The 20,984-nt window shown below is 38.4% G+C and overlaps 1 protein-coding gene across 3 annotated transcripts in view; it reads right to left on the bottom strand.

The window, feature by feature from the left end:
* Positions 1–441: 441 nt before the first annotated feature.
* RFX8 (regulatory factor X8) overlaps positions 442–20,984 on the bottom strand; it is a 33,471-nt gene continuing 12,928 nt past the window's right edge. The window contains exons 6-16 of one of the 3 annotated variants that reach the window (XM_053971509.1): positions 20,272–20,335; positions 19,102–19,236; positions 18,945–19,022; positions 18,305–18,418; positions 17,500–17,650; positions 16,035–16,093; positions 12,751–12,907; positions 11,134–11,228; positions 9,860–9,974; positions 5,978–6,265; positions 442–707 (exon numbers count right to left, since the gene is read on the bottom strand). In XM_053971509.1, the coding sequence (XP_053827484.1) occupies positions 694–707; positions 5,978–6,265; positions 9,860–9,974; positions 11,134–11,228; positions 12,751–12,907; positions 16,035–16,093; positions 17,500–17,650; positions 18,305–18,418; positions 18,945–19,022; positions 19,102–19,236; positions 20,272–20,335 (1,270 nt within the window). In that variant the 3' untranslated portion in view covers positions 442–693. Of the gene's footprint in view, positions 708–1,796; positions 2,145–5,977; positions 6,266–9,859; positions 9,975–11,133; positions 11,229–12,750; positions 12,908–16,034; positions 16,094–17,499; positions 17,651–18,304; positions 18,419–18,944; positions 19,023–19,101; positions 19,237–20,271; positions 20,336–20,984 lie in introns of those variants that run through there. The other 2 variants (XM_053971507.1, XM_053971508.1) reach the window with 2 other exon arrangements.

Below are 20,984 nucleotides of genomic sequence, written 5' to 3'. Positions count from 1 at the left end.
CGCCGCTCTGGGGCCCTTCGCGGTTCCCAGCCCACGCGGAGCTCACTGCGGGGTAAGCCTGCCTTTGTCGCTTGCGGGGCACCTGGGAGATTGCGGGAGCCCCTGGTTCAGGTGCACGGTCCAGCAGGTATCTCACGTATTGCGTTCTCTACACGCACCACAAAACCAAGAAGATGGAGCTGTCCGGCCAGAGGTGGTACGACCTCTCCGTTTATTAAAAAAGAGACGATCCACGAGAGAGAGTGTCCATGTGAACACTCCCGTTGCAGGGAAAGCTTCGTTTGGGCACTGGAGTCAAGTCACAGCAAGACCCCAAGTCCGAGGTGGCAGGCAGCATTAGTTTGGTGCTAGCAAGGATGCATTTTTGATATGCAAATTCATGGAGCTGTTATTAAACGTTTTCCAGGCGAGGTTTTAATTAGACAAAGATTTACATGTATGTGAGTTTATATTAATAGCCCAATTTAATAAAGGCACATGTGCATACAGTTCCTTTCTTGGCAGTAAACCTCTTCAATATGGCAATGCAAAGCTGTAATTCTTTAAAAGATACGCTTGTAAACTTCCATTGCATTCATGCAAATTATTTAAGGAAAAGGGGTTCAGTAGGAGACAGGGAAGAATGAATCTCTCAGAAGCCTTTGCCTGGCAGAAGGTTCTCAGGTACATCTAAAAGATGTTCTCAGGTACATCTTACTTTTTTATATCTGTGAAGAACAGATTCCAAGATCAGTCTACTGATACAACTTCTGCTTAATTGTGCCATAAGAACAGGTATATCTAATCTAGAATCTAAACTCTTATAAATAAAAGTGGACTGGAGAACACTGAGTATTTTTAGCTTATATTTTTTCCTACAGTCCATGCTTTTTTTTTTTTTTTCTTCACCATAAAAACCTAAGGAATAGTGGAAATGGGAATAATGGGCCTTAAGACCCTAATAGTTTTTTCTGATTGTAAAGATACTTTCCAAGAAAATGTATTTTTGGCACCAAATTCTTAATCTTATCTGCAGAATTGAATACATGACTACCTTTTCCTTTAGCACATGGCCCTGTCTACATCTGCGGCAGTACCACACTTTTGAAAATTGATTCCCATTTGAGAGCTTGAGCTGAGACAGAAGAAGGGAGATGCAAGCAGAAAGTCAGTGTAGATTTCCAAACCCAAAATGAGTGAAAGCTCCTGACAAGTGCTTTTCTCTGATTCAGGATATGTCCCTTCTTAAAATATTGAAGTTGTCCCTTCTTGAAATAGCAGCCAGGCACAGACAACTCACTGCAGGCATGCTTTTCAAAAATAGCTAAACCCCCCATTTCCATGGTGTTTCAGGGAATTTCCTCACACAATCTGATGCATGCAAGATATAAATCTCATAATTAGTATTTACTATTTTCTATGAATTTATGCCAGGGTTTCTCTTTATAAATGTCTTTGCTTGCACTTTACTTACAGAACAAGCCCAAACAACCTATTTTTGAACATAATAAAATAGTAACATTATATACAGCCTATTTTATTTTGGTTAATAGAATTATATGTGAGATATTTACTCTTGTATCCTGCAGAAATGGTAAACAAAGCAGGAATTTCTAAAGACAGGAATTAGTACTAGGTTTTATATTCAATAAATATAAATTTTAAATTGAACACTGTAGACACAAAGCAGCATTAACTCAGAGTCATTCATTTATGCTGTAGCTTCCAGATAATTTACCATGATTACCTCAGGTAGGTCTTCATCTTTACTGTCAACAGAATTATACAAGAAATACATAAAACCAAACCATAAGAACTTCACCTTTATCTCCTGAAGATTTATTCAAATAATCTAAATCAAATCACATGACAACTTAAAACAATTGCATTGCTAGCCCAGTTTTGCATTTCGTATTTTCAAAAAAAAGAGATCTTAAGTTTAAGAGAATGAAAACAGTATTTCTTAAACTTTTATCAAAAAGTAAGAATGGCATATCATATATAGAATGCTACAGCCAGGATGCTTTTCTCTGAAGATTTGCTGTTCATTGGAGGCAAAGAAATATAATTTCATCTTTTTGAGTAAGAAATGTTTCCTTTCCAACTTGAAGATCCAACTTAGTACATGATATAATAATTTTCTCTTCCTAAATTACCTGGATGTGCTGAAAATTAGAAAAGAAACATGGAAATGTTTTGATTGTAGGAATTGTAAATTATTTGTTTCTCTCTTCATGTTTCTCCCTCCTTTCAAAAAAGTTTTCTCTATTCTTACTTGCTGAACCTGAGGTATTTTATAGATATCCAGCCTTATTTTACATCAAATAAACCCAACAAGAGGAAGCACACAGTGGGGCTCATCATAGGACAGTAAAGGTCTGACAGAAGGGCATATCCCCTTTGAATACGTCATTCACAATTCTCACACTTTTATTTGTTTTGAAAATGAATAGAAGGGCTTACAGCTGACACACAGTCTCAGCCTCTCTCCTGATGGGAACTGCTTTTTCATGCTGAAATTCTGGCTTTCTTAAAGTCAACAGAAGTTTTGACATTGAATTCAATCAGGGTCATGATTTTGCTCTCATTTTTTGATCATTTTAGTTAATGCTTTCACTTGATCTCTGTATCCTGGTTTATACAGACCACTCAGATGAACACTTACCATTCCTATAAGTCAAGTAGTTAACTATGTCGTATTTTTTTCTCCCTTTTTAACAAATCAAAGTGTTTGATTTGCTCTCTGCCAGCAGAGCTAGGAATAGCATACCCTCAGTCTCTTCATGCCCTGATTTGCAGTATATTGTATGTTACGAAGGTGTAGAATTGGATTAAAAGCTACAGCACAGTGCTCTACAGATGAACACACTGCAGGTGTGCTGCTTAATAGGATTTTAATTTGGTAATGTGAAAAAAGAGCAAACCTAGAATGAGATTTTCTAGATGAAAAAAAAAATGCTATTCAGGCTGAGAGAAAGCAACTGTAAGCTCTGTGATAAATAAAAAAGACATGGCCAATTCTCTCTGAGCTGCACTTTTAGAGATTATGGCTTGTTTAGAGTGTCTCTGTTACTGCCACAATAGTTTGATCAATGTTTCATCAATTTTCAGTTCATACTATGTGTGTTTGTCTCTATAGCATTTCATCTGCCACACTTCCCTGCTAAGCCAGTGTGTACGAATCTTCTACTATCTTGCCCCCTTGCCCTCTACATTTTTTTTTTGTATAAAACCAGTGTTTTCCTTGGGAAATGCCACCAACCTGGAATGTATTCTGTTTTCCAGAGTATTAACTCTATTAATTCTATGTATTAATTATTTACACTATATTTGAACATAAGATTCATAAATGTACTGTGCTGTTCAAAATAAATGGGAAAAGATGGTCTGTCTCCCTGCTGAGGAGTCTAATTTATATTCAGCATCAACTAGGAATGGAAGACTAGAAACAGATGGAGAAAGAAGAGGAAGAATAAAGGTGACAACTAAAAGATTAGGAAGAGATCTGCTAAACCACACATACTGGTGCTGCTGATAGCAGGGTAAGGTTGGAAGATTCTTTTCTGATTTGTGTTACCAGTCTTCCCTCATATTTTTCCAGGGTTTTGTAGCAAGACCGAGTGGTTAGCATTAATTTCAATGAGCTGAGTGGGGAGGTGCGATGAACAGATTTTTTTTTTTTTCCACAGCATAACAGCCTGTAGAGAAGGCATAGAAATGCCTTGTAGAACAAGATTAAAAACTATGGAGGTTGTGTGATGCTGGCAATGCATGGAGTGGAGGATGGGAACTAATGAAAAGCTCTGGGTTGCAGAAAGCTGCCAAGCCTGCCTAAGGTGAAGGAATTAAAAGCAAAACTTATGAAATAAACCTGAGCAATATGTCAGGCAGCAGAAATTTGGTCCAGGAAACAGCAGTGGGGCTGGTGGATGCTGCCATGGCTGCTGAGGGTTTAGATACCCAACAGAATAGCATGTGGCCAAAGGGGGATTAGTCAAGAGCAGGGACAGATGGTTCCTTGGAAGCATGATGATGATTTTTCGTGGTCAACAGTCACAGAACAAAAATCCTCCTGCAATGGAAATCTTGTCAGAGGATCTACAGAGATGACAATACAAAGCAGTGGGTGATAGACATGCTTTTGGCAACTGTGTTTTTCAGCAACCTGTGGCATCAGTGTTGATATACAAAAGAAAGAATCTGCAATGGTCAAGGTGGGAGTACCACCCATCTGAAGAACATGAGTAGACAGAAGTGCTCACTCACTCTCTCATAGCTCCTGAAACCCTTTTGAGCTGCAGGTTCAAGTTTTGTGACTCCATTACAAACTGTGCTCCACAACATAACAAGTGCTTACTAGAATATCTTTTTCATCCCAGTTATTAGCATCTTCCACATGGACTGGTAGAATCCATCATCTGTTGGGTTATTTGATGTCTAAACTTCTGCACTTTCTCAGTCATTCACTGTGTCCATCCCTCATCCACACCTTCTCCCAAGTCCTCATACTCCTCATTTCACATTTTACACTCTTCCCCTCTTATTCTGAAAGAGATGATTCCTCATGCCTCACTCTAATCAGCCTTGCTCTGTTCTTGTGATCAGGTCCAAAAATTCAAAACTGGTACATATTTATAAGCACATCACTTACACAGACCAAACCTGGATCAAGCCCTTTGATGACTTGTGCAAAAAGCATTGCAATGGGCATAGGACAAACAAAAGGCAGCACAGTGAAGAACACAGGAAATGGGCAGATATTGAATAAAATTTCTAGTGGTTCATTTCCTCATTTCTGACCATCACTGATTTAGAGCTCTCTTGCAAATTGTCAGTACCCAGCACAGTTTATGTTTTGACATAAAGGTGGTATGGCAGGATGGGTCTTTATTTTACATTTGAAAAATAACAAAAGCTGTCAAACATGCCCATCACACATATAAATCATCCTTGGTTTGTCCTCTGTGTACCTGCTTTCTCCCCTCCAGTTTTCTTTGCTAAGCTAGTCTTAGCATGCTTTAAAAAAATTAGGGTCCCTTACAGGGCCTTATAATTAATAAAGATATTTATAAAACAGTCAATTTCCACTCCTGTGCTAGTGTATGGAAACTGAATACCTCTTGGGAATAAAATAACTATAGTAGTGTCACCCCAAAATGTAGTTTTCTCTGTGAGTCTTGGTGCCATTAACATTTTTCTTTCACAGTGGAAAACACGATGTTCTCTGAGACATAAGAGAAGTACTCTTACTGCATGGAAGAGAAATATGAAAACAGCTGAATGTCTAATTCATCACTTGCATTAACCACAGAGGCTTGATCCACATTCCTGTGTGTTCTTGTATTTTAGCCTTGTATTCTAGAAGACCTAGAGTCTATCTTGTTTTCTACCTGTGTGTCACACCTTATGCTAGTAAGTTTGGAGCAGTGGGCTGACTGCAAGGAAATCTGGTAGAGCAGAAGGGTCTCAAGTATTTCATATTTCTGAAGATATTTCATATTTTATTATAAAAGTAACAGATAATTGGAGGGAAGAGAGCCTCTCAGTGCTTCCAAAAGTGAGGAAGGACCACACTGTGCCCTCTCTTTTTTGATCAATAAATACATGCAGTCTGTTTGTCAGCTGGCCCATGGCCTGCTCCCAGCCCACCAGAACAGCACTGCTCTTCCTTAGACAATACTTGGGGAATCAGAAGCAGCTCCAGAGGTCTGCTGGAAACCTAAGGAAAGAATCATGAACCTGTGGTGCTGGGGAGGTGGGTGATGTTAAAATTACAATCCCTCGATATCATTGTGGGTTGGGGACAGGACGTGGAGGATGCTTTGTGAGTTGAGGTGTCAGTGACATTGGACACAGCTCCACGCAAACCTAGATTTCATTAGTTCTACTTTACATGCAGAAAATACCCCACTCAGCCACACACCTCCCAATCTGTCCTAATTTGCCCAATTTATAACATTTTCCCCATAATTTTCTTTTAAGTTAATGTTAATTTCACCTTGCTGACAGTGGCTGTGTTCACCAAACAACTCAGAACTCTGGAAAGCATTGCTTAATCCGAAGTTATTCTGGTTCTGCATCACAAGAGCTGTCTGTGGAGCATTGGCTTGAGGTTCCTCCTCAGCAAAACAGGCTGAGAGATGGCTGGGCTCGTAAACACACAGAACAGGGACCTCATTTTGCTTTGCAACCAAGGCATTTCCTTCTTCCTTCTCCTCTTCTATATAGGACTGGAAAGTGTGAGCCGCAAAATCAACAAGTAGCATATTCAGCAAAAGCCAGGAACCTAGGTTTAAAGAAAAACAAAGATAATTATGACAACCTCTTCATTTGCATATCTTTATTATGTGTTCTTTTTTGAAGGGCTTCATTATAGTAATAGGCTAGACAAAGTAATGGACTAGCATTCATCAAACAGTACTTACAAGATTATGTACTTCCAAATATCCCAGAAAAATAAGTACCACTGCTGATTTTAACCATATGCAATTTTTTCCCCCTTATTTAACTAGAGAGGAAAGTTGTGTTCATTCACTTTCCTGTTCAAGTTCCTTCTCCACATTCACTTCTACTACAAGACTTATCAATAACCATGTATTACCCCCATTCTCCCCTCAGACAAATAAATCATTCCACCTCTTCCCAAGCAAAACCTCCTAGAGTCATCTGTGTGTGTTGTATCTATGACATTAAATGGCCCACCTTCCAGCTTGGACCATAAGTGATAAAAGCCAAGAGAGACTCACTGAGACCATTGACTTTTAAATCATACCTTGGCTGAAAGCCCTTACTGTAAAAAGTAGATCTTCCATGCCATAAATCTGCATAGGAATTCATCAAGTAATTTATAACCTCTGCATCCCACAAACTAGTTTATATGGACATCAACAAGGAGATACCACAATTTATATTAATGACCACAGTTTACAGAGCTTTAAAAATGAAAAATACTCTGTTTTGATGTTATATGTGTCTAAGAAGCTGCTGCTTCTGCTGCTCATCCTTTTGAGGATCCTTAAAATAGGAAAGTAGGAGGAAGTACTTGTTTATCTGTGGAACAAGGGAAGGGATTTTTATAGTTGGAGTTGAAACTATATTGACTTGTTAATAGTAGTTCAAGAGTGTTTCTAACAGTCTTACAGGTGTTTTCAATATATTCTCTAAGAGTAAGCATGAAGCCAAAGCTACCACTCCAGTTGTCTTTTGGAATGATACAGAGGAACGCAGTTCTCAAGAGGAACCAGGTTGAAGCAACTTGCTTGCAGAAGAAGAATGCACAGCTCACTACTCAGTCCCTATGGCTTGGCAGTGCATCCTTGAACGCCTTGGAAGGCAACAGAGGAGTGTGAGCTGACATGAAACTTTATGAGGGACGTGTGTAGAGGCACATTTTCTGGAAAGGATATGGAGCTGAAGGAGCTGTAGAGGTCCCATTAGCCCTGAATGCTCTAGCACACTTGCGCCCTGCTGCCTTACAGGGATAACTTGTAACTTACCCTTGCCTTGCAGGGGTAACTGCAGGGCTCCTCTGATCTCACTTGGGTATCACCCAAGTGGGGGCTGGGCTGGAAAGTCAATCCTAAATTGAGAGGTGTGAGTATGCCAGTGTATTATGTCTGCTGGATGTGGCCAGATAGAAGGCAAGAGGTCAAGTCAGAAGTAAGATTTGTTTTGGTTACTGGATTAACATGACACACATTTCCCCAGGTAATTGTGTTTCCTCAGTGTGGATGCTACATAGTTCACATTTTGAAGAAATGCTGAGAATTAAGACATTTCTGGAAAGCAATGTTCCCAAGTACAGAACTTTTACACAGATGGCTTGTTAACAGAACTGCTTCAGCCTGTCTGCTAAAACTCAGTGTCCTAAAGGAATAGAAACATGCAAAAAAAAGGGACATTGATAGATCGAATACAACATCTCAAGGAGTAAAGAAAGAAGATAATTATTGAAGCATCATGGCAAAATATTAAAAAAATAACTTTAACTCTCTCATGTTTGAAATAAATTCCATTTTAGTGTTATTGAAGTAGAGTAGGAAAGCTGTCATAAAATGGGTGAAAATGTAATTTGTAATTAGCTTAATGAAGTCTCAGCAGATCAAGAGATGTGCTTCATCCATTGTATCCCATCCATCCACACAACTTCAGAACAGGGAGGCAATTCATTAAACTCTTCTTGTGGTGAAAAGAGGGAAGAGGATTTCATCATCATGGGGGATTTCAATAAACATTATACTTTCAATGCAGTTCCAGGAATGCATTTTCAATTTATTCATTGCCAAAAATATTGCATGTAACATTGTAGAGTTTTGTGCAGAACTCCTCTGGAGAGAGAGAAAGGACTGATTATTTTACTCTTACTGTAATGCAGCAGCTGATGGACGAGGGATCCTACTGTGTTATGTTCCCTGCAGACACAGAACAAATCTCTGATCCTGCTCCAGACAGTTTGCAAGTAAACAGAAGGCAAAAGGCAGCAGCTTGATGCAGAAGAAGTGTGTTCACCCGTTTACTATGTATTTATAGCAAACACATGAAAGCATGGTTTTGAAGGGGCATTTCAAAGAAAATAATGAGGTTTTATTTGGCTATTTGTATGAAGTTGCATCCAACAGAAGAGGTAAAAATATGAAGGTGCTCCTTTGAAAATCTAAAAGGCATTTCATACAGCTTGGGATTAGATGCAACTCACAGAAGACAGTACATTTCTGCAGAAATGGCAGCTTTGCAAGGTGTTACAAGTGAAGAGAAAGGCAATTGGGGTAGAGATTGGACTGATTTAAGACATGTTTGTATCACTTCAAGCCTCTTTGAGTGAACACAACTGCACAGTTCCTTCCCTTCTCCCACCTTGCACTGCTGTATGATGGATTTGATGTTTGACAGCTCAGAGGCCTAAGATGGAGAGAAAAATAACCCAGCTAAAGAAGTGGCTATTTTTCAGTCAGTTTAATACCTTCAACAGGTGTCCTGCTGGCTAGGCAAGAACTTAAGTCAGTGTAAGACATAAGTAAGAAGACCATATACCTGTTGTCAGAGGAACTAACCACTTTTTTGACAACTAGTTATTACAGTGGCTCTGCTCTGGCTGTATTATATAGAAAGAACCTGGGGGACTCAGAGCTATAACTTGAGATGTTTGGAATGCTTACAGTTTGGAATATTAGTGGCTCCAGATCTCCATCAAATAATTTTGCTGTGGTGTGCAGCTCTTGTATGGAGGGAAAGCAGAGGCTCTCACCTCAGGCCCTGTTCCCTGTTCCCTGTTTCCCCCACAAACTACAACTTCTGCCAAAAGAGGGAGTCCCAGATTTCCTGCCATCTACAGCTGCATGCTCCTTACTCTCCTCTCTTATGCTCATCCTAGAGTTTTGCTCAGAGAACTGGTTTGGTCAAAACGCAATAATTTCATTTCCCTGACCTGTCTAGCCACATCACCAGGAGAATGGTGATAAAAGGAAAGGAGCAGGAGAAGAGATGCCTCTATTAAATGTTGCATACATTTATGTCAGTTAAAATCATAGAATCACAGAAGCGCTGTGCGATTTGGATTGGAAGGTTGGCACATCTAGTGCCAGACCCCTGCCATGCACTTTCCAGAGGTTGCTCAAAGCCCCATCCAACCTGGCTTTGAACACTTCCAGTGATGGGGTATCCACAGCTTCTCTGGGCAACCTGTTCCAATGCCTCATCACCCTCACAGTAAAGAATTTCTTCCTAATATCCAGTCTATACCTGCTTTCTTTCAGCTTAAAGCCATTCCCCATTGTCCTGTCACTACATCACCAGCTCTCATTGGCCCCTTTACGTACTTTTGGATCCGTTGCCTCTGCCATCTCAGGTCAAAATGGGGCATATCAAATTAGATCCTATTTACCAAAACTGTCTGTCCTGTTGATGGTCAGAATCTTGCCTACATTGCTCAGGAGGAGGCTCCATTTCAACATGAAATCTGATGCCTGCTCTTTAAATGCCTCTTTACTCTTGCTTGGCTGCAGATAAAGAAAAAAATGGTTTATGATAAAGTTGGTTAAAAGAATTCCTTTCCGTGTGACAGACCATTTTCCCTGTACAAACTGCATACAAAGGTGAAAAAAGCAACATGCATTTTTTTTTCTATTAGAATCCTAAAATGTCTTAGGTTGAAAGACATCTTTGGATATTATCTATTCTGATCTCTTGTCCAAAGCATGGCCAGCAGAGTTCAGGCCTTGTCCAGCCAAGTTCTGAATATCTCCTGGATAAAAATTCTACAGCCTTCCTAGGTAACCTCTTCCTATGCTTAATTATTCTAATGGTAATTTTTTTTCTTTGTATCTATTGCAAGTTTTCTTTGCTGCAACTTTTGTCTATTGCCTTATGGTCTATAACTGTGAACCCCCAGGAAAAGGCCCACTCCATCTTCTCTATGCCATCCCATGATGTAGCTAAGGGTTATGTAAGAAGGAGGTACTACAGAATTGCAAAGTATTATTCTTCATTTAAAAAGAAAAAAATAAGAGTAAATAATTAAGCCAAGTAAACACAGTTTACTCTGCTTCTTCAGAAAGGAGAAAAAATCCCAAACACTAAGTACCACCCAAACTCAAGTTAATTGTTATGGTAACCAACCAAATGCAGCAGTAGTACCAACATGGTGACACAAATTGTGAGTCAGTGAAGGTAGAGGGGTGGTAGAATTGTTAATCTATTGAAAGGTGCATATGTGAGGATGGTCATACTTGAATCTTTCACAAGAGCTAGAAACTTTCTATTAGAAATTCTTAGTACTTCCTAAAAGTCAATAGTTTGGTGAAACAAGGATGTAAGGAACCATGAAGTGTTCTCTTCATTTATACCAACATATTACTTCTGAATTTTGGTTTATTAGGGGCTATGATAATATGTGTCTATGAAATGAGAGCACATACTGAAACCACTAGAGTGGATATGTGCACAGAAATATGCTTGTAGTTGTTTGCACAGATGGAATTTTTGTATGTCAATTAATTCTCCCTTTTTCCACGGCACGCATAAATTGTATTTATGCAAATCTGCAGTCTGGTCAGGTTGCTAGTGTGCAAAGTAGCTTCTGCAGACTAGTGACAGTCAGCATGTAGCAGGATAAATGATGTGATCGTTCCTTCTATTCTGAAATTATTAATTTTATACCTTAATAACAAAAGTCTGGAGATCTGAAGACAAACAGCTCAGGAGATCCTGAATATCTGTGGAAGATGCCAGTGAAGAAATGAAGTTTTTCAAACCTGTGAAATACAGAAGGGGGATCATTATTTGAAGTGACTGGCCTGCCTTTTGGTTTGTTTCTGCAGTTTTAAGCTTTTTTTTTTCTTTTATCTTTACCTTGAAATAGATTAAAATATCTGTTCCTAGCATTTTGATTAATATACCATTTCTTTAGTGAGGAATAGTACCCTACTTTGAAATCAGTCAGAATTCATGTTTATGTCCATTTCCAGCATAACTGCATTGACATAGTCATCATGGCAAAAGTGGCAAGAAAAAACAATTCCAATGAGAAAGCTGGAATTTTGTTAGAGGCAATGCTAACTTATTTATCTGAGATTTTATGTGGTTGAGAAAAAATATCTGGCTGTTGAAGGGAGAAAAAAAAGGTCTGGCTGTTGAAGGGAGAAAAAGTTTTAAAACAATAACAGAAAATTAAGAATATTCTGTAGACCAATAGAAATATGGATAATGTTGCCACATATCAGTGCAATTGTTCCCCCAAAAGTCTGGCACCTACCACCCAATGCCAAAAGGTAAATTGCACCTCCCTGAATTTATACCCTTCTAATTGAGACCTCTTCCTTCAAGAAAGTAAATGGATAAGTTCAGTGAAACCTTGCTTGTTACAAATGACAGTTTGGAAAAGCAATGAAAACAGAGAATTCAATAAAACCACCTTGGGAAAACTAAGACTATCAATTACATAATGGAAAAATGTAATAAGTGTTCTATGCAGTGGCTTTGGGTTTAGTATGTATATGTATATTATTGAAGTGGTTCTCCTGATGGTGACTGAAAGCAGTCACAGAAAGTCTGTGACAAATCCCTTGTCAGTGCATGAGTTGGTGATGGAATAGGAACAAAGAGCTGAGGTTCCACCAGTTTGTTCTGTGCACAGCCTAGTCCAACTTGCCTATCTCTTCCTAATATTTTAAATGGCAGACCATTTCATTAAAAAGTTAAGTTGCCATTCAATTCCTTTTCATGAATCTGTCAAATCATTATGTCACAGCTGCACACAAACTGTGTATTTGGTTGTTTACAGCACAACATTGATCCCACAGGCCACAATACAGCAAAAGGACACCAAAGCTAAAAGGCCTTGTCCAATTCAGCATACAGTATTCTAAAATCTGGCCACAATAACTGATTTTGTGTACTTCGACTAATAACAGAGGAAAATGCAATGATTGAAAACATCTTTCCTGTCAAAAGAAACCATGAAAAAATATCTCTGCTTGTCAACCTTCTTCTAGGAAATACATAATTCAGTAACACAAACCCCACTCCTGCTGTCACAAAAAGCTTTAAGAGAGTCAGAGGCAAAAGCCTTTAATTCTTAACCTTTAAAGTTAAGAGGATATTACCTCATGCTCGATTCTCAATTTTATTGGCTCTTTTCTAGCCCTTCAGGTTACAGAAAAGACTGTAATTCCCAGTAAGGCAGATGTCAGGAATAAACAAGAGGAAATGCTGGACCTTTAACAATGACAAACTAATGCTTAAGAGGAAAGACAATAAATACAAAAAGTTAATTACATTTTAACTGTATGTTTTTCTGCCGCTTCTTTGGATTCCTAGACTTCTCTTGAAAGAGGTCTTTAGTCACATCCAGAGATTTCTCATTGAAGATGGCATGCAAACCTGATCGCAGAACAGTGACTGTGCTGTTGTTGTTCAAGAGTGCTCTTACTGTCTGCAGAGAATAAAAAACCAGTTAATGCCTTTCATTTTCTCAAGCCTTTAACTCAGCCAAATAAGGGAATTGAAAAAGGAAAGCTTCCTTTATTCAATACTAGACTTCATATGACCAGTCTCCAAATTGGGGGTGTGGGAGGGGTATAGGATCAAAGGAGATAAATCTGAAGTTGTCTTCAAGAAAGTTTTTTTTCTGGGAGATGTTCTTTTCAATGATGCTCTGTGTTGTCTGTGATGGAGCAGACAAGGCTAACATACTTGAATTATTGGCTTTGCCTAGAGTTATTATAATTACACTAAATAATGAGATTTTGTCTAAAGCATGGAATGGTATATCAGGGATGACTTTTCTTCAGTGTTATCTATCCTTAATTCATGTTGCAGTTTAATTGTTGCAAGTTTTCTCAAGTTGGTGAATCCTTTGGGAGAGTAAAAATAACATTAGAAATACGGTATTAGTTAAAACAGTATCAGTTGGTATTATATCCCATTTATCTGCTTATGAGTAATTTGTGAATGAATCTGTCTTCATATTTATCTCAAAAAGTATTATTCACAGAGATATTGCAAACAATTTTCAGACTAACATTTATCATAATCTCCTCACTTTTTAAAATTAGTGGCTAATATCACACAATATTCCTTTAAGATTCTTGATGAAACAATGAAAACAGTCAAGGAAACTAAATCTGAGTCCATTGAATTTTGTTAACAGATACTTTTAATCTCTCAGACTGAAATCAGTAAGATCCTAAAGCATTTTTTGGACTTCAGGCTTTTCTGTGAATAACCCTTGTCCAGCTGGGCTTTTCCCTGGAAAAAAATGGTTTGTAAAATTCCAGAAAACTTCAGGATTCATACATGTTTTACATTCACCAGGTGCTTAACATGACCCCACAAGCAGCAATGAATGCAGCTGACCATTTCTTTGCAAAAATTATCAATACAGCTATTTTTCATCACTCTGCTAACTTTTTTGAAATACCAAACCCAATCTGATTCTCACTTAGCAATCTCCTTCATATAAGTTAAAGACAAAGGCATTCTTCTTATTTGACTTGGAGTTTCCAGTGACAGCAAAAGAGCCTGCAAAGAGAATACATGACCCAAAGGCTGGGAACTACTGGGGCAGCATCTGCAGTAGGCTGTTAATACCTAACTCTATGTCCCAACATTTTAGACTGACCCCTTTAGCCATTGGATTTCACTATACTAAACATGATTCTCCAAAATTACTCAGAGACAGCCCTCTCAACACTCAAATATAACTTACCAGAGACAACCCAGAAAATGACAAGCATCATATTCACATTCTTTTCTCATAAGGAATTCTCACCTTTTTATGCTCTAATTATTTCTACATGTCCAGGTAGTAGCAGCTGTCAGCCTGCTTTATCTACACAGGGTGAGAAAGTTACCTTTTTTCTTTTGAATGCTGACCCTGCCAAAATTGTTCTTACTTTCTCACCAGATAGCTGAATTATTGTGAAGTACTCTACAAGGGATGGTGTGGTTACAGTGCTCAGAGGTTGCAGCTGCATAGTGCCTCTGTAGCACTTCTCAGCAGGAGCAGCACTCTTGCTTGCTCTGACCATCAGTCTTTAGCTGAAATTCCTGATGCATTTTAGACAGAAAACTAAGAAGGCTGATTAGAAATATCAAATTACTCCTGTATGAGAAGATGAGATAAACTTCACCTTCTGAGAAAAATAACTGAGGCAGGATGTGATGCAGGTTTGCAGGAAGAATTGCTTGAAGCAGGGTAGAAATTTTAAAATAATGAAAGAAAGTATTTTTTTGTACAACAAACAAATACTTTTGTACAACTAAACCTTGGAACTCACTACCCCAAAATATCAAGCACAGTAAAACTCTTTTACTTTTCCCTTGTGTTTTGAAGAGGCTCTAGAGAAGGTACAAACATTTACTTGTGAGAGTTAGAAGTGTAAATTCGACCCTGATTCTCAGGTCTGCTCTGTTCAATTTGTGTGGGTTAAACAGTGTAAAAGAGATGTAGAGCACCCAGAGGCTTCTTCTAGAGAACTTCCTCCAGTTGCTGCAATTCTCTTGCCCTAAATCTTGAGGGTGTAAATCCAGTTTTGACTCTGCAGCTTTTCCACACATTAAGAATAGGCAAGGAAGACTGAAAGAGCTACAACCAGCCCTTCAATGTCATGGCTTGAAAACAAGAAGGATGATTTGAAGTCTGAGTATGCAAATCAAATACAAATGTCTGGGAGTAGGTGACACTCATGATCTTGCTGGATCATGCTTTTCAATGCATAAGAAGATCTGTTTAGAAGCACATAAAGTTGAGATTTTCAGGTACTAGTATCTCCAAGGGCTGCTGCAGTTAGTGGAAATGTGAGTGCTCACTGCTTTATGGAAGTCAACTTTTTGCGTGGGTAGGCACCCTTATGCAGGTACATGCCTTTTTTTTTTTTCCCTTTTTCTTTTTTTTTATTAAAGCAAGAGGAGGGAGTGTTTTGTTTGCTGCTGGTGATGAAGTTTTCCCAGAAAGAAAAACTACATTTAGTGGTCCAAGAAGCTGCAGTTCCTCCCATCCCTTCCCTCACTTGTTTTCGCCCTGCTTCCCCCTTCCATCTGAGTAATGATTCAAATCAGATGGCACGTTGGGAAAATCTTGTACTTGTTTGAAGGAGATAATATATCCCCTGTTCTTTTTTGCTTTCTTCCCTATTTGTGACCTTCCTTTTTCTGCTACAGCACAGACCACCTAAAAAGCCAAGGATTTGGAATGATCCAAGGACACCAGTGGAAGGAATGCTCCAGCATGTGCTCTCAACTGGCTTTGGCATGGATGGGCAAAGATACTGGAAGCTGTCATCTGACCCTTCCAACTACTGTGTTCTCCTCTCCATGGCCTACCATCAATTATATCTCAGAGGCTTTCAGAAGAATCCAGAGAGAGAAAAATGTTCCCTCAGCATGCTTAACAGTGAGGGAAGATATGGGTAGGAGTGTGAGCATGACATGGTCAGTGTACAGTTAAGAACATCCATGCTGCTGCAGTTGTTCTACAATGGAGTATTTCAAAAATAGTGCAGAGAGCTCACAGGAATGAGATTCCCAGCAGGTTTTTTTTCATGAATTCTGGAACATACCTTGACCATGTTGCAAAGGTCTGTCTGTCTCCTGAGCCTTTTTACAAACTCTTTAGCTTCTGTTAAAGAAGAAAAGGCAGGTGTTTCACATCATTAATATTTTACAGTCTAAAATACATTAATGAAGACATATTTTAAGTTAGGAAGTAGTTCCCTAGGGGAGATTTGGAGGGTAATGGAGGGCACAGCAGGGGCACTGAGCCAGCATTATGGGATGGGCTGAGGACCCTTGCAGTCAAAGCTTGCAAGGAGAAGCTGCCCAGCTTACCACTCTTCCTTCACTGTGAATCTATTAATCCATGATGTGCAGGAAAAAGTTTTTAAATATTTTCTTACATTTAATACTTCCTAATTAAGACTATTACTCTTTGACTTGTACAGTTTCAGGTGAATGAAAGTAATGTTAAATCTAATCTTGCTGTATTTTGTTTATATAGTTTACACTTCCACCTTTATGCATCTATATTCTGCAGCACTGTTGATACGAGTTGGTTTATTTTGTTCTACTTTTATCCTGTTTATAATGTGTTGTAATGATGAAAAGTATGGTCCAAAAACACACTTCCTCAGAGTAAAATAAATAACTGTTTCTCAGTTGCAGGGAAATCAAGTACAAAGCAACTTCTGTAGACAGACAATGATTCTCAAGTGAAAATTTGTGTTTCTATGATGTTTGTACAAACCAGGATGTCTATACATAGGGCCACAGCTGATTAATTACATACACTTCTATGCACACACATGTTAAAAACACATTACTGTGTTTGCTCTGTCAAGCATTCAAATGTAGGAAATGCCAAGATTAAGCCTGTCTGCAATAGTGAGCATATAAATCCTAACACAAACTTCTGCCTACACAGGACTCCTGCTTTACCACTGTGGAGTTGGTCTTCACTCAATGATCCACGGAGCAACATGATGTTTTAGTCAGAATCTTCAGCTTAATAGGTATAAATATATGTGTGTGTGTGTGTGTACACACACATAAACCACAGCTGTGTAGAGAACAGATTTTTTCCAATCATCTTCTAATATCAGTCATATTTTCCCTATGGGACTATGGCTTTTTTCCTTTTATATTGGACTGCTACAGCCATTAATTAATTTATCAGCATAAAGCCACTTGTAAGAGGAAGAGACACAATAATATCTGAGTTTCAGAGGGCATGCTGCATATTATTGGTCATCTACATGGCCAAAGCAATCATGGCAAGAGACAGATCTGTAAAAAGATTTAAGTACATTTCAATTTCAATGAATTGGGAGCACTTTTGGCTTAAGTTTGTTCTCACACATTATACAAGACCATTTATTTTTAACTGTATCCCAAGTAACTCTAATTGTTGCTACTATCACTGTTACATCAGCTAAGTTTTTAAAAAAATAATTTAAGAGTTTTGTAATACAATCTTCTCTGCAGTTTAACCAGATTATTTTTGAAAATATCTCTCCTACTCAAACCTACCATTAGACTTGGATGTTTGGAGCAGTAATGGAAAACCTCCCAAAGGATTAAGCATCCAACATTTAACATTTTCACTGAATGATCTGATTGAGTCTATGTGTTGTGCAGGCACCTCCTCCAGGAAATCAGGAAGTAGGATGTTCTCCAATTCCTAGAATATAAATTCATGCTGCTGCACTTGACTGGTGTACCACAGATATTTACAGCAGCATTAAATAAAATTATATTGATAATTTAAATGTAAGTGTAAAGAAACACATTTTTTTTCTTCCAATTAAGCAAGAGCTAAGCTAACCTTTTTAGCAGGACAAAGAACCTAAGAGTAAATGTTGCTACCTGAATTAATTTCTAGATGATACTTAATGACCTGCTGGAAATAAGAAGCAAAATATTTTTATCAGAAAACTGCATATTTCTATGTGGAAGGTCACTGAGAAATGCAGTAGTGTTCTCAAAGGAAAAGTAACTCTCATAATCTGAAAAATCATCATCAGTTGAAATTTCGGTCGCACAACCTCATGCCAGAACCACAGACCACATTTCTAACAGCACACTCCACTGATATTAGGAACTTTCAAATTAATATATAGGAGAAAAATGGAAGCTATACCAAATTCCAGCATCTCCTTTCAAAACCAAAACCCATACCAGGCTGTCCCAGAAGAAGCAAAAAGATAGAGTTGAGGAATATACAAAAATCCCATTGTACAGCACCAGAGAAAGAGAGGGATCTTCTCCTTAGAGCTACCAAAAAGACACAAACATGTAATAGCATAACTACAACAAGCAAATGTGTGTGCAGTACCTTGAATAGATATCTATCATAGCTTTTTAACAGCTGGCACACATCTGGCAGGCACATCAGTTCTATTCTTTCTGGCTGCAGAGATGTCCAGAATGACATGATACAATCTTCCACCTGTCACACAAAGCCCTTTATGAATTTTCACTGATTTTACACTTGTGGAATGTGAAGTATAATTCAGTAAGACAACATACAAACACAGAAGCAAAGGAATGACCATGGAGATGGGCTCTTTGCCTGGGCCCATTCTGGCTGGGCTCCAGTGTAAGTGGAAGTGTGCTGGGGAAGCCACAACAAGCTGAACCTCACCAGGCAGTGTACAAAAGAGGAAAGAAACAAAGAACTGTGCCATGGATATGAGGATGTAACTGAAGATATGCATCCATGTCTATGTGTTGTATGCTCAGCTCAGACTTATTGATGTGCCAGGAGGGCTCAGGATATGTGTACAAACTCATATTCTTGGAGTTACGTTGTTTTAATTCAGAATTTTAAAATAACTTGACTGAATGCTCCTTTTGTCCGTAAATCATCATCTACCTTAGCTCAAACCATCAAGTAAATAAACTGCACAGACACAATTTTGTCCTTACAGTTGTTTGCTGTTGTCAGAGTAAATGGTATTAAAGAAAAGGCATACCTTGTCAAGCTTCATCTCTCTCACCATTTGTAAAACAACTTGACAATAGTTGTAGTAGTCATTGGCAAGCAGTGCAATCTGTTACCAAAAAGAGGGTACAAAATGATCTCACAGGAAAAGAGCTAACTTGTTTTATGGCCACGTACTTTCAACGTACCAGTTCATAGGGGTATGTCTCACTTTGTGCTTGTTCTCCAAAGAAGAACTGGTTGAAATCAGGAGAAAGGTAATGAAATGTCTCTTGTTCAGTCTTCAGATAAATGACAGATGGATAATACTGCAAATTCTTATTCTTGATGCATCAGAATTTATTTTGGACAATTAAAAAAAAAAAAAAAAGATTGCAATTACTTTATCAGTTTGGTTAAAGGTGTTAAGTATTTTCTTGAAATTGTAGGACATGATTTTATAATAAGATGTATTTCTTTAGAGAAATGCTTGTCTTTTTTTAGAAAATAGGGGTGGGTGAAAAAAACAAGAAGGGCTGCCTAAATGTTTAAATCCTAAACTGTACACTAATTTCTTTTCAAAACCAGTAAATATTTAATGCTATACAGATCTTCCATATATATTTTCTACAGCACTCGTGTCACACTTGTAATCCTCTGCATAAGGCTGCAGATAGCTGGCTGTGCTGTGGGGATGATAGGACATTTCCCACTGGCTGTCATTGTCACAGCACTCATTACTGCCCCCGAGCACTCGGTAGAAGTAAGTCACACATCCAGCCTCTCATTTTTTCCTCACTTTGGTCCACATAAGTTTGTTGCTCATGCTCTGCTGGCTGACATCCAACAAGCCTGGTGTCAGGTCATCCCATGACAGCTTGCTGAGGGGAGAACTGCCACAGGTTTGTTTTGCATCTGCCCTTTTCTGTGGGCAGGGATTGTGCTCTTTTTTCTTAATCATTTCCTAGTATTTAAATACTTCTCATGACAATAAACTCCAAGCATGTTGATGTCATCGTGGAGGAAGAAACGACATGTTCAAAAGACACTGGCTCAACAGCATGAGGGTCTGTTACTGTGGGCCTCAGGCAAGGAAGGCTGTGCCCCACTAACTCCCCTAATATTCAAAACCTGATCTGTCAGCCACAATTTCTGCTCTCAGTACAGAAAAAATTATTTGATGTGACATTAAGACAACAAAAATATTTAGCTAATGGATGAAATAGGAGTGGGGGAACTAAGCATGTAGTGAAATTACACAGATCAAGATTATTTTGAGGAAGATGGGCTAGCTGTACTTCATCAGAACATATTAGATGGAAGTTGTAATTAAACGCACAGATAGACATTTTGTTATGTCTAATGTATCTGAAACTCACTGTTCCTTTTTTTTGTCTATTCTTCTTGTAATCAGCTGCATTTTCAGAACTCCAGGAACCTCTACTGTGATAAAATAAATAACAGAAAAAACAAACAAACATTCAAAAGCTCACAGATTCATTCTGTATTTAGTAAGAAAATGAGCTCAAACTCAATAGAGTACACTAGGTTGGAGAATTGTATTTGGGAGATAAACCCCGCTCTCTTTCCTGTCATTTGGTAATCCCATGATTTTCTAACAAATCTGGGACCAACTTATGAATTTTAAGATTACACTTAAACATTCATTTTAATGACAATTGACCATTTAACAGGGCAATGTCTTTGAACTTCTTGCACCAGAACCATGGGTTTGTATTTCTAGTTGCAGTTTGTTTGGAATGATAATAACTATTACAAATATGGAAATAACAAAAACATTAGAATCCTTTTGCTTAGGTTTCACAGTTATTACATTTTCTGCATGACACATAAGTTTAGATGGCATTTTGTTTCTGACTGCTTCCCATTTACTTTGCAAGTTGGCCATGCTGTTCCACACAGTCAGAATTTACCTAGACCTGCTAACGCTTGACCACTGGCTTGTTGCTGAAAGCAGGCACAACAGGCTGCTTTCTTGTTGTACTTTCTCCTAGCTCTCTCCCTGCCTGTTTTGTTGAGGCTGATGGTATCAGAGGGAGAGGCAATGTTGCTAGTAAAAGGGACATGCTGC

Source organism: Vidua macroura, chromosome 2 (genome assembly GCF_024509145.1).
Source record: "Vidua macroura isolate BioBank_ID:100142 chromosome 2, ASM2450914v1, whole genome shotgun sequence".
In the NCBI taxonomy this organism is placed as follows: Eukaryota; Metazoa; Chordata; class Aves; order Passeriformes; family Viduidae; genus Vidua; species Vidua macroura.
The sequence above is the reverse complement of the archived record's forward strand: the minus strand, read 5'-3'. Positions and strand labels throughout refer to the sequence as shown.